Source organism: Panthera pardus, unplaced genomic scaffold, assembly GCF_024362965.1.
Source record: "Panthera pardus isolate Hobbes unplaced genomic scaffold, ASM2436296v1 HiC_scaffold_1, whole genome shotgun sequence".
Lineage (NCBI taxonomy): Eukaryota > Metazoa > Chordata > Mammalia > Carnivora > Felidae > Panthera > Panthera pardus.
The window spans coordinates 63634794-63651094 of record NW_026526654.1 but is presented as its reverse complement, the minus strand read 5'-3'; the positions used below and the strand labels follow the sequence as shown (position 1 = coordinate 63651094).

The 16301-nt window shown below is 36.3% G+C and overlaps 1 protein-coding gene across 1 annotated transcript in view; it reads right to left on the bottom strand.

Moving 5' to 3' along the window:
- DNAJC15 (DnaJ heat shock protein family (Hsp40) member C15) overlaps positions 1–16301 on the bottom strand; it is a 68582-nt gene that overhangs the window by 33318 nt on the left and 18963 nt on the right. The window contains exons 2-3 of the mRNA XM_019447462.2: positions 6016–6067; positions 2466–2539 (exon numbers count right to left, since the gene is read on the bottom strand). Coding sequence (XP_019303007.1) covers positions 2466–2539; positions 6016–6067 — 126 coding nt within the window. The remainder of the gene's footprint in view (positions 1–2465; positions 2540–6015; positions 6068–16301) is intronic.

Here is a 16301-nt window from a genome sequence, read left to right as displayed (position 1 = left end):
GTGGCACACAGTTACAAATTCCTATTTTTTTTAACAACCCTATTTGGCTTAATAATGAATCATATTAATAACATCAAAACATTGTAAATGCTGTGTTTTATGAAGTTTGACTTTTTGGAATCATTAGTGCCAAGAGAAAGCATGCACATATTTAATTTCTCAGTTTCCCTAGAATTATTAATATTTAAAGAATTGTTTAAAACACCCTTATCTTCACAGAGGTATAATTATGATGACAGTGATGATGATAAAGATGTTCTAAAAAATATTTTCACTGCAAACTGCAACAGTAGTATTTTGTGGGGGAAAACAGGGCCAGATTTATCAAAAACTGTTTCTTAACTCAAGCCCACAAAGGAAAAGGAAAGAGGGACACATTATTTCTCTATTTAGTATACCCATGACAATCTCTTAAATTATTCTACCTTATCCGTGAGCCTCCACGGAGCAGTGAAAATTTTCTCATTTTCTTGCTCTCTCTTCCTTTACAATGTTAAATAATGCCGTTCTACAAAACTTGGGAGTCCTTTATTTATAGTATAAATATATCTACTGAATATCACCTTAACAGAAGAGAAATAATTTCTGAAATTCCCTCCATTCATTATTTATAAACATATGGAAAGACATAAGTAACACTGAATTAAGGAATTATGCCACTATTTTCATTCCTGTATTTCAAGCCACCATTATCTATTACCTGAAGTATCTCAATACCCTCTTAACTGGATTGAGAGCTTTTACTCTGGCTTGTTCTTGTTGACCCTCCATGCAGCAAAGTGATCATCTAAAATGCAAATCACGGGCACCTGGGTGGCTCAGTTGGTTAAGTGTCTGACTTCGGCTCAGGTCATGATCTCATGGTTCGGGAGTTCGAGCCCCGCATCGGGCTCTGTGCTGACAGCTCAGAGCCTGGATAGAGCCTGCTTTGGATTCTGTGTCTCCCTCTCTCTCTGCTCCTGCGCCGCTCACATTCTGTCTCTCAAAAATAAATAAACATTAAAAATAAAATAAAATGCAAATCACGTTGCCCCCATGCTCAAAACCTTCCAAAAGCTTTCCATTATACTTGAAGTAAAATTCGCAGTTTTGATCATAGTCTATGGGGCCTCAAATGATCTGGTCCCTATCCTACCACTATTCCCTTTGCATATTTCACTGGGGTTATTCTTGCTGCAAAGCTCATTTCCACTTCAGGACCTCTGCAGTGTTTCAGTCCCTAGATAGCTCTTTCTTCAGAGATTCACATCTGCTCTCTCATCTTCTCAGTGAGGCCTTCCCTGACCCATCTAGTATCAATTCCTCTCTGCTGTTATTCTTTAAACTCTTAGCCTGATTTAGTTTTCTTATAAGCAGTCAACACTTCTACATAGTATATACTTTACTTATTCATTCACTTGTTAATTGTCTGTGTCCACTAAAATATACACTCCTAAGGTCAATATCTTTATATGGTCCTTGACTATACCCCACTCTCCACAGTAATGTCTGGCATGTAGAATGAATAATTACTGAACGAATGCTAAATACCTATTAATACTGTAGCCAAATAAAATATAAATAGGAACACAGAAAAAAAAAAAAAAAACACACATGCTCCCTCTAATCACAGACATACATTTATAGGTCTGCAAAATCACTTGCAGTTCTTTTGGACCTGAGTTTAATTATTTGTCAGTATGTCATCCTTTGAAAGTGTGGTCATTGTTCACGGCTAACTAAGCCTCACAAGCCTGTAATGCCTTTGCTAAAACAAGTCATTCATTCTCCAATTGCTGCAAGCCAAGTTGATCTATCCCATATCTGCTTCTATTTCCCAGAAGTCAACGATTATGCTGCAACGCTTCAGTGAGTTTTCTTTGCATTGTGTCCAGTAGTTACAAACCAGTCCACTACGCAGTAGCTTTTAAGTATCTACTATCATTCATTCTTCACTTACATTTAGCTCAGCAGAGTAGCTACAATGCCTATAGATGAATGTATAAGCCCTATAGGATTTCAGGATTGGAATCTTATAATTTTATGTTTGAAATGATCAGGCGGTGGTACACGGGGATCAGTTTCAAATTTTATGATGAAATAAACTCTTGGGTAAGCTCCATCAGGGCAAGGAACTTGTCTGTTTTATTCATCAACTATATCCAGCTTCTACCACAAGAATTAATATAGACAATCACTAAAAGAATTAATATTAATTAAACAAGGAAGATAAATTACCTCAAAGTTGGTGTAATACTACTAAGAGAGATATAATAATTAGATGTCAAAAGCAGGAATAAGATTAGAAATAAAAATAACGTGACTAAGAGACTGAAACAAATCAATAAATAAACACCCCAAGGGTATCATGAAGAAAGTAAACTACAAATGTTGAAAAATCTAAGACATTTTCTAAATTACTATCAAATATGGCATATAAACAAAAATCAAAACAAGCCTTCTAACTAAAGCCATCTTTAACTCACAGGAGTGGAAATCTTCTTTGCTGTTTCTGTGATTACTTGTTCTAGAGGTTTCCAGATCTGAAATGCATAGCGACCTAAAAAACAACAGGAATAAGAGCAAACATATTTTCCATAATATGGAAAGACAATACCCACAAGGTAGTAACTACAATATTTATCGATAGTTTCTTTTCTATGTATTATTTCAATAACTATTTCAAAATTTACCAGAAAGTTCTATTTTTCCAAATGTCTAATTTATTGAATGGAGGAAGCATTTCATTTTAACATAATTAAAATAGTTATTAGATTGAGGGATGTCTGGGTGGCTCAGCTGGTTCAGCATCCAACTCTTGCAGGTCAGGTCATGATCCCAGGGTCGTGGGATCGAGCTCCTGCATTGGGCTCTGTGCTGAGCATAAAACCTGTCTGGGATTCTCTCTTTCTCCCTCTGCCCCTCTCCCCAGCTCACACATTCTGTCTCTCTCGAAAATAAAAAATAAAATAAAAATAAAAATAAAGTTATTATTTATCAAGTTCTAATTAATGATTATAAAATTAGAAAATGTCAATGTTTATGTATATCTTCTATTTATACCATATGATAGGTAACAAAAAAAAAAAAAAAAAAAACATCCTAGTACTCTAACACAAACTATAGATAAAGTCCTTTTATGTATGTGTAGATTCACACATCTGGTTATTTGTACTGATTTTCCCAGTGATAATCACTTTGAAATACTTAAGAGAACAAATACTATCTAGGATCTGTAAAACATAGGAACAATTTTAATGGAACTATCTACAAAGTAAAAAGCAACTATGTAAGAAATATTCACCAAAGATATTTACTGTCAATTTCTCATCAAATTTAACTATTCTCCTAAAAGCATAATTTATTTTGGTGCTTTCTTTTCTTAGGTATCCTAATAATTAAAACTCCTGAGTCATCAATAGCAAAACAGGTCCCAAACTATTTTGAGGGCATAGAACAAGAATAAAATATTACCTGATTAATTTACCTTTTATACCCTAATCAGCATTATGTACCGATCAACAGTAGTGTCTCTCTTCCCAAAAGTCTTACTAGAAAACCCACTATGATACTCTGGATTTTATTCAATTTCCAACCATAACCTTCTTTGCAAATCAAGATTTCCACTGGGAAAGCTCAATTACATACACCTCTTAGAAATTTCCTGTCTAGGGGCGCCTGGGTGGCTCAGTCGGTTAGGCGGCAGACTTTGGCCCAGGTCATGATCCCACGCTTCATGGGTTCAAGCCCCACGTCGGGCTACGTGCTGACAGCTCAGAGCGTGGAGCCGGCTTCAGATTCTGTGTCTCCCTCTCTCTCTGCCCCTCTCCTGCTTGCACTCTGTCTCCCAAAAGTAAATAAATATTAAAAAAAGAAAACATTAAAAAAAAAAAAAGTAGTCACCTGTCTAAACACACTATTATTCCTGTGCAAACAACATGTGAAAAATAGGATGCTAGGTATGGGAGATGGGAAATAGTCAATCCACATAGAAGAGAAAAAGTTCTTGACCTCAAGGAGAGCATTAAATAAAGGGAAATTAAGTTAAATAAGTGACACTGAATAAGTGAGAGCCTAACTCATCCAAACCTCTTGTCCTATAGATGTCAATTTCCATCTGATTCTACAATAGTACACAGTATAGCTTTTAAATTACCTCAAAATTTAAAATATAAAAGCACATATAATCAGGCAGTCTTGATGAAAAAAGTAGGTAAAGTCTTCAACAAGTGACATCTGAAGGTTTACTTTAACCATAAACCAGAAGACCTAGTTCCAACAAGTCTAAGTGTACTTTCTCCTAAATTCCATTATTCAGTTGCATTTGGCTCTGGAAGAGAGCTGCCTGCTATTAACATTCTAGTTAGTAATAAGAACTTGGCAAAAGTGTGGTATGTACACAATTCACACACCAATTCTTCTCATTTTAGAAAGAAAACCCTGGCAAAAGTACAGCATCTGTCTTTAATTTCAAATAAAAATCTTCCATTTGAATTTCAAAATAACTATACCAATTCTGCTAAAATAGTTGATACTAAAATTCACGTTTCATGTTTAGGGCCAAGTTTGTCAGAATTCCTTTTTGGACGATAGTCTTCTCAGAAAACCTCAGTGTAGTCATCACGATGAGACACAAGACGTTGATGGCACAAAGACCAAGAGAATCTGAACCACTGATCTTGATTTTTAAGTGTTTATGCTTAAGGTGCTTTAAGAGAACTGCATGAAATTAAGTATCATATAAAACAAAACAAAACAACAATCTTTTATGTCCCATTTTGCAATTGGATCTTACCAACTCCATATAACCACAATGGAATGTAGCTTCACTTAAAGAGAAGATCCAACAAACAAAATCAAATCCACGAAACTTAAGAGACACAAATGCTAAAACAAAAAATGTAACGAGAGATGCTCTCAGATCAACATCTGATTAGGAAATAGCTATCCAATTTACAACTGGAAGAGATAACAATTTTGCTTTAAATTTTTATAACTATTTGGTGATTTGGACAGTAAAAGAAATTCTCCCAGGTTTTCAGAAGAAATTACACCAATGTGTTAAAAAAAAAATGAAGTAATTAATACATTACAGGGAATAACTATACTCATCAAAAAAAGTGACTACAGGGGCGCCTGGGTGGCTCAGTCAGTTAAGCATCCGACTTCGGCTCAGGTCATGATCTCGCGGTCCGTGAGTTCGAGCCCCGCATCGGGCTCTGGGCTGATGGCTCAGAGCCTGGAGCCTGCTTCCGATTTTGTGTCTCCCTCTCTCTCTGCCCCTCCCCCGTTCATGCTCTGTCTCTCTCTGTCTCAAAAATAAATAAAACGTTAAAAAAAAATTAAAAAAAAACAAAAAAAAACAAAAAAAACAAAAAAAGTGACTACTCAGGAAATGTGACATCTTACTGCAAGAAAAAAACAAGAATAAACAAACAAAAAAACAAGGGAGAACAGAGGAACCCCATATCAGTTACATTGCTTCATACTGAACAATGTTTTTATTTTTTATTTTTATTTATTTATTTTTTTTAATGTTTTATTTATTTTTGAGACAGAGAGAGACAGAGCATGAACGGGGGAGGGTCAGAGAGAGGGAGACACAGAATCTGAAACAGGCTCCAGGCTCTGAGCTGTCAGCACAGAGCCTGATGGCGGGGCTTGAACTCATGGACTGCGAGATCGTGACCCGAGCCGAAGTCGGCCGCTTATCCGACTGAGCCACCCAGGCGCCCCTGAACAATGTTTTTAAAGTACATTATAGTTCAAGCTAAAAAAAAATACTATGAAGATCAACTATTATTGGGGCTAGTTTTCCTAGCTTCTTATTGTTAATTTTCTTCACTACACAGTTATCTAGCTTTTGCTACACTGACAAATGTTCAGGGACTATAAATGGAGAAACAAATGAGAATGTATAATGTCTTAAAACCCAAACCTCAGAATACAGAGGGTATCCTCATGAATCACTATAGAAGCTATTTGGAAATATTTCTCCTGCAACATTTATTGAGAAGTATGCTTTACTTATCTTACCTGCAAAGGCAAGAGTTGCAACACCCAGTCCAACAGCTATCAAACTTCTTGCCTATAAAGGAAAAAAATGATTATCACTTACAGTCTTACACTGGCTTTTTTTTTTTCTTCAAGTAAACCATTTAAAATAATGAGAATAATTATGTTAAATACAACATTTTACTCAAGCTCTGCTGTGAAAAACAGAATTTTTTTTAAATCTGCAGTGTCTATGGGATTCTACCTGCTGTGTACCATATTGGCTAATTTTCAGTGAACTTGGGGCACCTGGGTGGCTCAGTCGGTTAAGCATCCGACTTCGACTCAGGTCATGATCTCATGGCTCATGAGTCCAAGCCCCGCGTCAGGCTCTGTGCTGACAGCTAACAGCCTGTAGCCCACTTCAGATTCTCTGTCTCCCTCTCTGTCTGCCCCTCCCCTGCTCATGCTCTATATCTCTGTCCTTCTAAGTAAATAAACATTAAAAAAAATTAATTTTCAGTAAACTAAAATTATTCTAGATTTCACTTAATTTCTGTATATATGAATTCATTCTACCCAAGATCTTTTATGCTAAAATATTTTCTATAGGTTATTCTTAATAGTGGTTAAATATATTTATCTTCTACAAAAATAGAAGGAACATATTTCCTTTATATTTGCAATAGCATTTGCTATTATTTTAAATTTTGATAAAACATTAGATCTATGTTTAGTAAAGAAGTCAAACTGCCAAAAATTAGTAAGAATTATGAATAATTTAAAAGTTAGTTTATTTCTACCTTTACAGACCAATGTAAAGTTTTTTAAATAAGAGCCAAGAATTTAGAATCCATAAAGTTATGAGCTCATTCTGATAAAAATCTAATTTAAATTGGTTATATTCTATGCTTTTCTCCTTTACCATCTCAGAAAAATATTTAAATCAAAACAGATAAGGTTTACATAACAGAGCTCAATAGCTCCCCCACCCCAACATCCATTCCCCCTTTCTTCTCTAGGATCGGGAATTCCTATTTTTAGTCAGACATATTTCCAAGCCTCCCTTAGACTATGACTATGTTAACTAAATACTGGCTTATAAGATATAAGCAGAGTGGTATATGCAACTTCTGAGAAGTCCTTTGGGGGATGGAAGAAATGTCCTTCTCCTTTTCTATTCCTCCTTCTTACCGGCTAGAAATGTAGATATTCTACAGCTAGAGCAGCCATGTTGGATAAAGAAGGAAAAACAATGAGATGAAAGGAGACTGTGCCCCAGATGATCAGGGAGACGCCATAGCACCCCAGGACTGCCTCTATTTACACAAGATAAAAATAAAATTCTATCTTTGTAAGCGCTTGCAGCCAAATCAAATTTTGATGGATACAGAATTCAGAAGAGACACGATAGAAATGTTTTTCTCTAATGGTGAGAGGTAAATCTGTTAAGATCCAGGAAAGACTAAAAAATACATCTAGAAAAAAAATTTCCTCAGTAGGGAACAGAATGGATTCATTTCACACTGGTGCAGAAGTAGTAAGACAGAGGTTGAGCCTGGAGGGATGTTATGAAAGTGGTCTAACTTTAATATCCAGCATCTGTCTCTTAGAAATCTAGAGCTCTTCATAGACAAGATGAAGGAAGTTCATCTATGGTTCTCCTCCTCAGTTCTAATGCTAAGATATACTTTTTTTACCAGGCAGTAACACTGGACACCCCAGTAAAGAAAGATCTTTTTCCCCCAGCAGAGCAGAGGAAGTCTAGAGCTAGCTACCCAGAGAGGCAAAACAGTTTCCAAAGTTCCCTTCAGGTTGTCTAGACAGGTTGTCTGTCCTGAACAGAAGGGAGGTATAGATTTAAAGAGTATAGATTTAAAGAGGATATTCTGTTGAGGTATATGTTTACCATTTTCTAAAGCTTCCCTGAGGCTGTATGGTTTGAAATTTCCAGTCTTATCTTCCACTGGTTCACTTTAATGAACCTCAGTCCTAACAAACTACTCAACTGTTTCATGTGTGAATTTATTCCTTCCTTATAACCTTGTTTAGTCTTTCATCTGTCTAGAAATATTTGTCTTTGCCTACCAGATATGTCCTGTTCTTAACACTTTAGTCTAAATCTGCCACAGAATTGGAGAAGTCATTTGTAACACATAATTGACAATGAGCATATATCCAAAGACATGTACAGAATTCCTCCATATTACTAGTAAGGGAGACAATCCAACAGAACCATGGGCAAAAAGGTCAGGGACTTTATAGAAAAAAATCTAAATGGCTAATAAACATATGAAAAGGTACTCAACTAAAAGAATACCTAGGGGATGCTAACAACAAAATGCTGCAGAAATATTAATACCAGCACATAAAGACCTCTGGCCTTTGTGGAACTTCTGTCCGTTGAGCCATCTCAAGCGCGAAACAACAGTATCTATAATTCCTAGGGTTATTGAGAGGATAAAATGTAATTATGTATGTAAAGGACTTAACACAGTGTGTTGGCACATAGTAAGCAGTCAGTAAATGTGAACTGCTTTTAATATTATCAATAAAATAACTACTATTAATTGAATATAAGTGGTATAGCAGAAAAAAGAACAGTGTTCTGCAAACACTTAAATTTGTCTAAGGGAAGATTCATAGAAGTAATTTTTGAGGTAGGCCCTAGAAAATGAGTTGGTCTTCTCTAAATTAAATAATCCAAATTCTCACATTTCAAAAAACCATATTTGAAAAATACAGTCTTAAAAAATTGTGTTATTCTAATTTCACATTTTTATAGATTAATAATTGTGTCACTTTTACTATTTTAACTACTCAAAATACAAATTGTTGCCTCTACAATTCCAAAGAGATTTTCATTTGGAGGTATTTATATCAGAAACATTAAACCATTAGGCATCCGGTCACTTTTCCCTTCAATATGTAAATCTAAAATGTTTAACAATATTCAATTGAATTCAACAAATAAGTATTAAGCACTCTGCTGTCATTCTCCATTTGTCCTTCTAGATTCATTCTCCACCCTTCTCTGACTTGCTCTGTACTTCTGCATCCCCTTATCCACATTATCCAAGTCCTCACTTGCCCACTAGTTTCTGTCTGGGCTTTACCAAAGAGAGGAAGTGTCAAAAAGAACACCAGGCACAGGTGACCAATCCCAGGAGAGGACTCCAAACACTTCTGCCTGTTGCATCTTGGTATCAAAGTTGCCAAGGAAAACATTACACAGTCAAGCACTGGATAATGCTTTCCTTACACGAAAGAAGACAAAGTTCAGCTCCAGCTGTATGCATCAGTCCGTTATGGCTAATGGGTTCCCCCTCCCCCATCCCCAGTGCTAGCTAACTAAGGGAAATGGGCCTACAAACACCCACCCCTCTGGTGGCGCAGCAGAAGGACTCACCCCTCTCCACCCCACACCATCCCTGGAGTCTGAAATACTGAAAGCTGAGGGCATATGTGAGAGCCATTGACTATGCTTCAGCAGAACAAATCCCACAAAGGTGGTAATCCCAGCACAGGGTATGTGAACTCCTCATCTCTTGGTAGGGAAGTATTCTGAGCCCAGCACCCACTTTTATGTGGCCAAGTGGGATTCATAACTGTGCACAAAAGACCGACTTCTTAAACAAGAAGCATCAGCAGAAAAGCAAAAGGTGGAAGAAGATAGAAGTAATGGTACAATTTACTTCCTGTTATGTTTCCTTTTCAGCCACAGCTCCTGTTAAAGGGCTCCTCTTCCATGCCCACGACTCTCATTGGGTTCTGGAACATACATAATTCCCATTCTCTTGCCCCTTTCTCTGGGTGGATAACAGTCTCCAACCATTGCTAGCCCCTGGATGATTCATCACCCATTTCTGGTTACCTTAAACCATGCCTCCCTGTGCAAATAATCTCTTCATTAAACTATCTTCAAAAAAAAAACCATCCATTACTGCCAGGACCCTCACTGACACAAAAATTACTGTACATCAGTCACTATACTATGCACAACAGACATAGCATGTAGCAAGGCAAAGGTCCATATCAAATGAGTCCTATGTAGGACCTGAAACGTGATGGGCCTCCAACGTTTAATCTCCCAAAGACCTTTATTTTTACCCTTATTACAACATTTACTACACTAGTTTATAGTTAGATGTGCTCTGTCTCCTTTAGCTTTTCTACATATAAAGAACTTTTTAAAAATCTGGTTAAATCTATGGGTCACACCAGAAAACCACAGATATATACACACAGCAAATTTTTTATACATAATTTGAAGGGATCCAAAGGTTTCTCTGAAGCCCTTTAGTTCACAAGCCCAACATGAGAACCTCCATAAAAAATATATAAATAAATAAGCTCGCTAAAGTCAAAAAGGGTGTATCATTTACCTTCGTGGTCCTAGAGCACATGAGAAGACCTGCCACATATATTTCACTTTACATTCATTCAACAATACAAGAAAAGTATTAATACAATAATATATCAAATACCAGAAAAATAACACTGACGACAGAGTTAACCTCTGTTTCTCAAGACTAACTTTATAGAAAGATAAACATGAAAGGCCTTACAACCTTTAAAGTCAAAAAGAAACCAAACTGAAATTAGGTAGATCACTGGCGCAAATAAGAATGTTCAATATATGACCAAAAACTGCAGTCAAATCTTATTTACCCACAGTGAATGGACAAAGTTATGCACAGCTTTCATCAAAAACTCATCTTTCTGGGGCACCTAGGTGGCTCAGTTGGTTGAGCGTCCGGCTTCAGCTCAGGTCATGATCTCATGGTTTGTGAGTTTGAGCACAGCATCAGGCTCTGTGCTGACAGCTCAGAACCTGGAGCTTGCTTTGGATTCTCCCTCTTTCTTTGCCCATCCTCCACTCACGCTTGGTCTCTCTCTCTCTCTCAAAAATAAATAAATATTAAAAAAAAAAAACAACCTCATTTTCCTTATTGGAAGGGACCTATAACTGATTTACCTCTTTATATTTTAATTAATTGATATTAAAATAGTTTACACTTTTTAAGCATAAACCATTTATAACAAATAAAAATATATTATTTGGAAATTGAACTCCACTTGAGATTTTCAAAAAATACCATGTATCTTACACAATCAGATCTTAGACTCTGAAATAAGAACATAGGTCTTTCTCATAAAGTTTTCTATGGAAATACTAAAACTGTTAGATATAAAGCAACTAAGTTAAAACTTTAACATTAACTGGTCCAAAATAAGAATATGATCAATTTCCTAGAAAAACACATTTATCTGCTATGTAACAGTTTTTCATGCACTAAAACATCATTGGGGTTTTTTTTTTCAGACACAAATTGAGAGAGCTCTAAGGCAACAATAAATTCCCCCAGCCCTCCACATATCTGAATGACCCCAAAGGGGAAAAGAAACTATCTAATTGCAAATGTAGAAAACAGGAAGTACAGGAGATTGAATCTGAAATCTCAGCAAGTAGTTCAGACAGAATTCTTGACAATACCTTTATTCGACTTTAATTTTTAAAAGTAAAATAACATCTAAAACATACTGGGGCGTTTAAATAGCCCATGGTTCATTTGGCCTAACTCTGTAAATATCAGAGAATTCCATCAACATCTCTAATTTACCACTATTCAAAAAAAAATTCACATATGCTCTATCACTATGCTATTTCACATTTACTTAAATTTCAGTATTATATCCTCAGGCTAACAGGATCTAATTTCTTTCTTTTATATAAGCAACATCATATCTGATCCAGTGTCAAGCACACGATATACTTCAATTTTTATTTTGAATGTGTTTTAAATAATGATTCTTTAAAACTAAATTGCCAGTAACAGAACAACAAAAACGACACTGAAAAGACAATTTAAAAGCAAAATGGTGAATGAGGCACAGCATTACTACCACAAAGACAGTCATTTTCTAACAACTAGGCAATAACCAGGTTAAATGTCTAAAATTGCTCATGCAACTAGACATGGTACATCTGTGATTTCACAGAAAACTACAGAAATGTTATTTCTTTGACTTAGGAAAATTACAATAGGTGCTGAAAATAGAAGAAATCAGGCAGTGTTCTTTAAAAAGAAAGATGCTGGCACAAAAACAGACACATAGACCAATGGAATAGAATAGAAACCCCAGAATTAGACCCACAAACGTATGGCCAACCAATCTTTGACAAAGCAGGAAAGAACATCCAATGGAAAAAAGACAGTCTCTTTAACAAATGGTGCTGGGAGAACTGGACAGCAACATGCAGAAGGTTGAAACTAGACCACTTTCTCACACCATTCACAAAAATAAACTCAAAATGGATAAAGGACCTGAATGTGAGACAGGAAACCATCAAAACCCTAGAGGAGAAAGCAGGAAAAGACCTCTCTGACCTCAGCCAACTAATTCTTTACAACCGGTCCAGACTAGTGTTTGGGAACAGTGGTCTATATATAAGGAAAACAGAAAATATTCTACTTGCACCAAATTTGGAAATTCAGCTCTTAACAATTTCATTATGGTCGCCATGGAAAACAAAGACTATATGTATACACATAATAAATGTATGTGATATTGGCCAACGGTATTTAATTAAGTCTTAAAAATTCATGACAATTTTAGATTATATCTGTGAAAAATGCCACAAAGCGGTTTTCACTTTTCATAAAGCATTACCTTTGACCATACACAAAGTATGAGTATTTTAAATTTTAAAATGTCCAGGCATATGCATAATAGCATATGCAGAAACCAATGAATGGTAACTTCTCAATGAAATCATTGATTGGTTTCAAAATGGTTAGAGAGTTACCATAGACAATCTTTTCCCTAGACTGCTAAGTCTGGCTGAAGAAAAGTTTTATGTCCACACTAAATGGCATCAGTAGAAAATTATGGCTTCTGATGTCTGCTGACCTTCAAATCTGTTCAGTATCATCATCATCCTCAACCCAAATTCATACCGTTCCTCTTTGCCTTTACTATTCTAAATATTTACTTTTTAAATAAGACTTCACTCATGTTTTTCATCCATGCAGCAGGTATGAACTCTCTCAATCTTCCACCCTGATTATCCATACATTCCACTCCTGAATGTATAGATAAACATGGGCTTCAAAGTTAATCAGGTTCAAAATCCAAACCAACATTTACCAGTTCTGTTACCCTAAGCTGATCTGTCTGGGCCCATTTCCTCATCAATAAAATGGCAATGTGAATGCCTACGTCATAGGATGCTCAAAACGATTTATGAGACAAGATTATAAAAAATGACCAGCACACTGTGCAAACAATAGCAGATCTCTGCTAGTCCTTCTTTACTTTTACTCCTTTCTACTCCTCTCTGCTCAGTCCACCTGGAAAATCCCTACTTACTCCTCAACAAATAGCTTTAAGTCATCTCCCAATGAAGCTTTCCCCATTCACCTCCTCACCCAAGCAAACCTCTTTAGTGCCCTCACTAGTGCTCTCACGGTATTTAACAGATCTATTATAATACATGATACATTATTAATAATGGTTTTATCTGTCTACTTCAACCCCTCCTAAAAGGTGAGCTTTCTGGAAGTAGGGACTGTTTATCTCTGCATTTCCAAAATCTAACGAAGTATCCAGTATATAATCGGTTTTCAAAAACTTGTATAATGAGATAAAAATGACCTTAAGAAGGTTCCCCACTTATCCAGATGCCTTTTGGAGTTTGTATGATTTGTGTACTACATTGGTGTCTGCTACTGAACAGAATTTTATTTGAAATAGGAAAATAAAATGGACAAGGACAGTCACATTTAATTAAGAAAATAACACATAATCATGTCTCTAAACATCCTGGACCAGATAAATACATATCCAAAAGTCTCATGGATGACCAAGAAAATGAAGTAAAAAGTCGTACGTCAGTAAATTTCATTACGTAAGTGAAGATAATCCACAGGTCCATATAGGAAAACATGAAGAAATGATTGAGTTGTTATACAAAGAAAAATAAAGAAACTCCCAATAAAAGAGTTAGATATTTTTCAAGTAGCTATTTGGAGGCCATCTCTCATCTCTGACTGGTTGACTGATTTCAATAAATACTCAGTGAGTGCCTACGATATTATATGCCAGTCACAATTCTAAGTCCTAATGATTTATCAGACAAAATCCTTATCCTTCTGAAGCTACATTTTAGCACAAGAAATAGACATTAAACAATATAAATCAGGAAAAGAGACAATAGAAAGTGTTATGTGCTATGGAGAATATTAAGCAGGTAAAGACAAGGATGTGTATTTATATACTGAGAACAGCAAATTTAGATAGAATAAGCAGGGAAAGATTCACTGAAAACGTGATTTTTGGAAAAAAACAAAAATAAAGCTGAAGGAAGTCAAGAAGCCATGCCAATATTTAAGAAAGATAGATCACTGGGCAGGTGGAACAAGTTTGAAGGCCCCAAAGCAGGGATATACCTAGTGTGCCTGAGGAATACCCAGAAGGCCAGGGTACACAGAGCAGAACGTGGGAGGGGGGAGGGGGGGAGGAAAAAGGTAATGAGATCAGAAGATAACATGGGGAACAGCTCATGTCAGGCCTTAAGGATCAACATAAAAACTTTAACTTCTCTCTGAGTGATAGGAGACATGATTGTTTTGAGAAGAGGCCTAACATTATCTTAGTTAGAACTGTAAAATGACCACTAGTTGTCATGTTAAGAATAGAATGTCGGGGCGCCTGGGTGGCTCCGTCAGTTAAGCGTCCGACCTCGGCTCAGGTCACAATCTCGCGGTCCATGAGTTCGAGCCCCACGTCGGGCTCTGTGCTGACAGCTCAGAGCCTGGAGCCTGTTTCAGATTCTGTGTCTCCCTCTCTCTGACCCTCCCCCGTTCATGCTGTCTCTGTCTGTCTCAAAAATAAATAAACGTTAAAAAAAAAAAAAAAAGAATAGAATGTCAAGGCCGTAGGTATGGAGATGCGTCAGGAGCCTATTAAAATAATCCAAGAGATAATGGTAGCTGGGACCAAAGTGATTAGTGACGGAGATGGGGGGGGGGGTCAGATTCTGGATACACTTTCAAGATAAAGGCATTAAGATTTGTTGAGAGACTGTATGAAAGAAACAGTGTCTACTGACAGATGAATGGATAAAGAAAATATGTATATATACAAAGGATATTATTCACCCACAAAAAAGAAGGAAATTCTAACATTTGCCAACAATGTGGATGGGCCTTAAGGGCATTATGCAAAGTGAAATAAGCCAGACACAGAAAGACAAAACTGTATGATCTCACAGAAGCAGAGTAGAACAGTGATTGCCAGGCTGGGGGTAGGAGAAATGGGGATGATGTTGGTCAAATTTTTAGTTATAAGATGAGTTAAGTTTTACACTTGACTTTGCTAAGAGTAGGTCTTTGAGTGTCTCACCAGACATATCCACACACACAATGTGAGGTGATGTATGTGTTAATTAGTTTGATTGTGGTAATCATTTCACAATGTGTATCAAATTGTAAGTATACCTTACATGTAAACAATTTTTATGTGTCAATTATACCTCAATAAAGCTGGGGGGTAAGAAGAGATGTCAAGGTTATTTGCCTTAAACAACTGGAAAATGAGTTCCCTTTTTGTTGAGAGTAAAGTCTGTGACAGGACGGCAGTCAGAGGAAAGGGAGGCCATAAGCTCTCTTTTGGTACTTATTTTTCTAAAACCATGCCATGATAAGTATAATACATAAAGCCCAACCAAAGCACTATGTGAATTCATAACAACTGGAGAGAAAAAAAAAAAAGGTCTCGTCTACGATTGGAAAAGAAGAATGAGCAAGTTGTATCAAAAAACACTCTTTCTTTGTTATCTTGCAGTGACTCTCAATTCTCAAGGGTTAATCACAAGCAAATCACTTTCTGCTGAACTCAGAGTTTTATGCTGCCTTATTATTTGGTTCAATTTCTACAAAGAAAGCTCTTTGAATTTAGACAACATAAGTGGAAAAGAAAAAAGGAAACAAGAAAGACTGCTGGCAAATCAGCAGAATTTGGGAAAGAAAAGTATTGCACATTCAGATCAAAAGAAAGAGAGGAAGAGAACTGACATTCAAGAAAAAATGTCAGACATGATAAAATGACATTAGGAAGATAATTTTTACAATTACCCTTCCCTAAAATCTTCAAGCTGGCATGAATTTCACAGACTATCATATCTAAATTGGACTAGTCCACATTAATCTACCTGCCTTTACCAGCCATTGCCAAAAACAAACACACTTGAACCTCTCTCAAAATACCAATTCCCCTGAAAATCTTAAATTACGTAAAAAGTGAAGGCAATACTGACTACATCT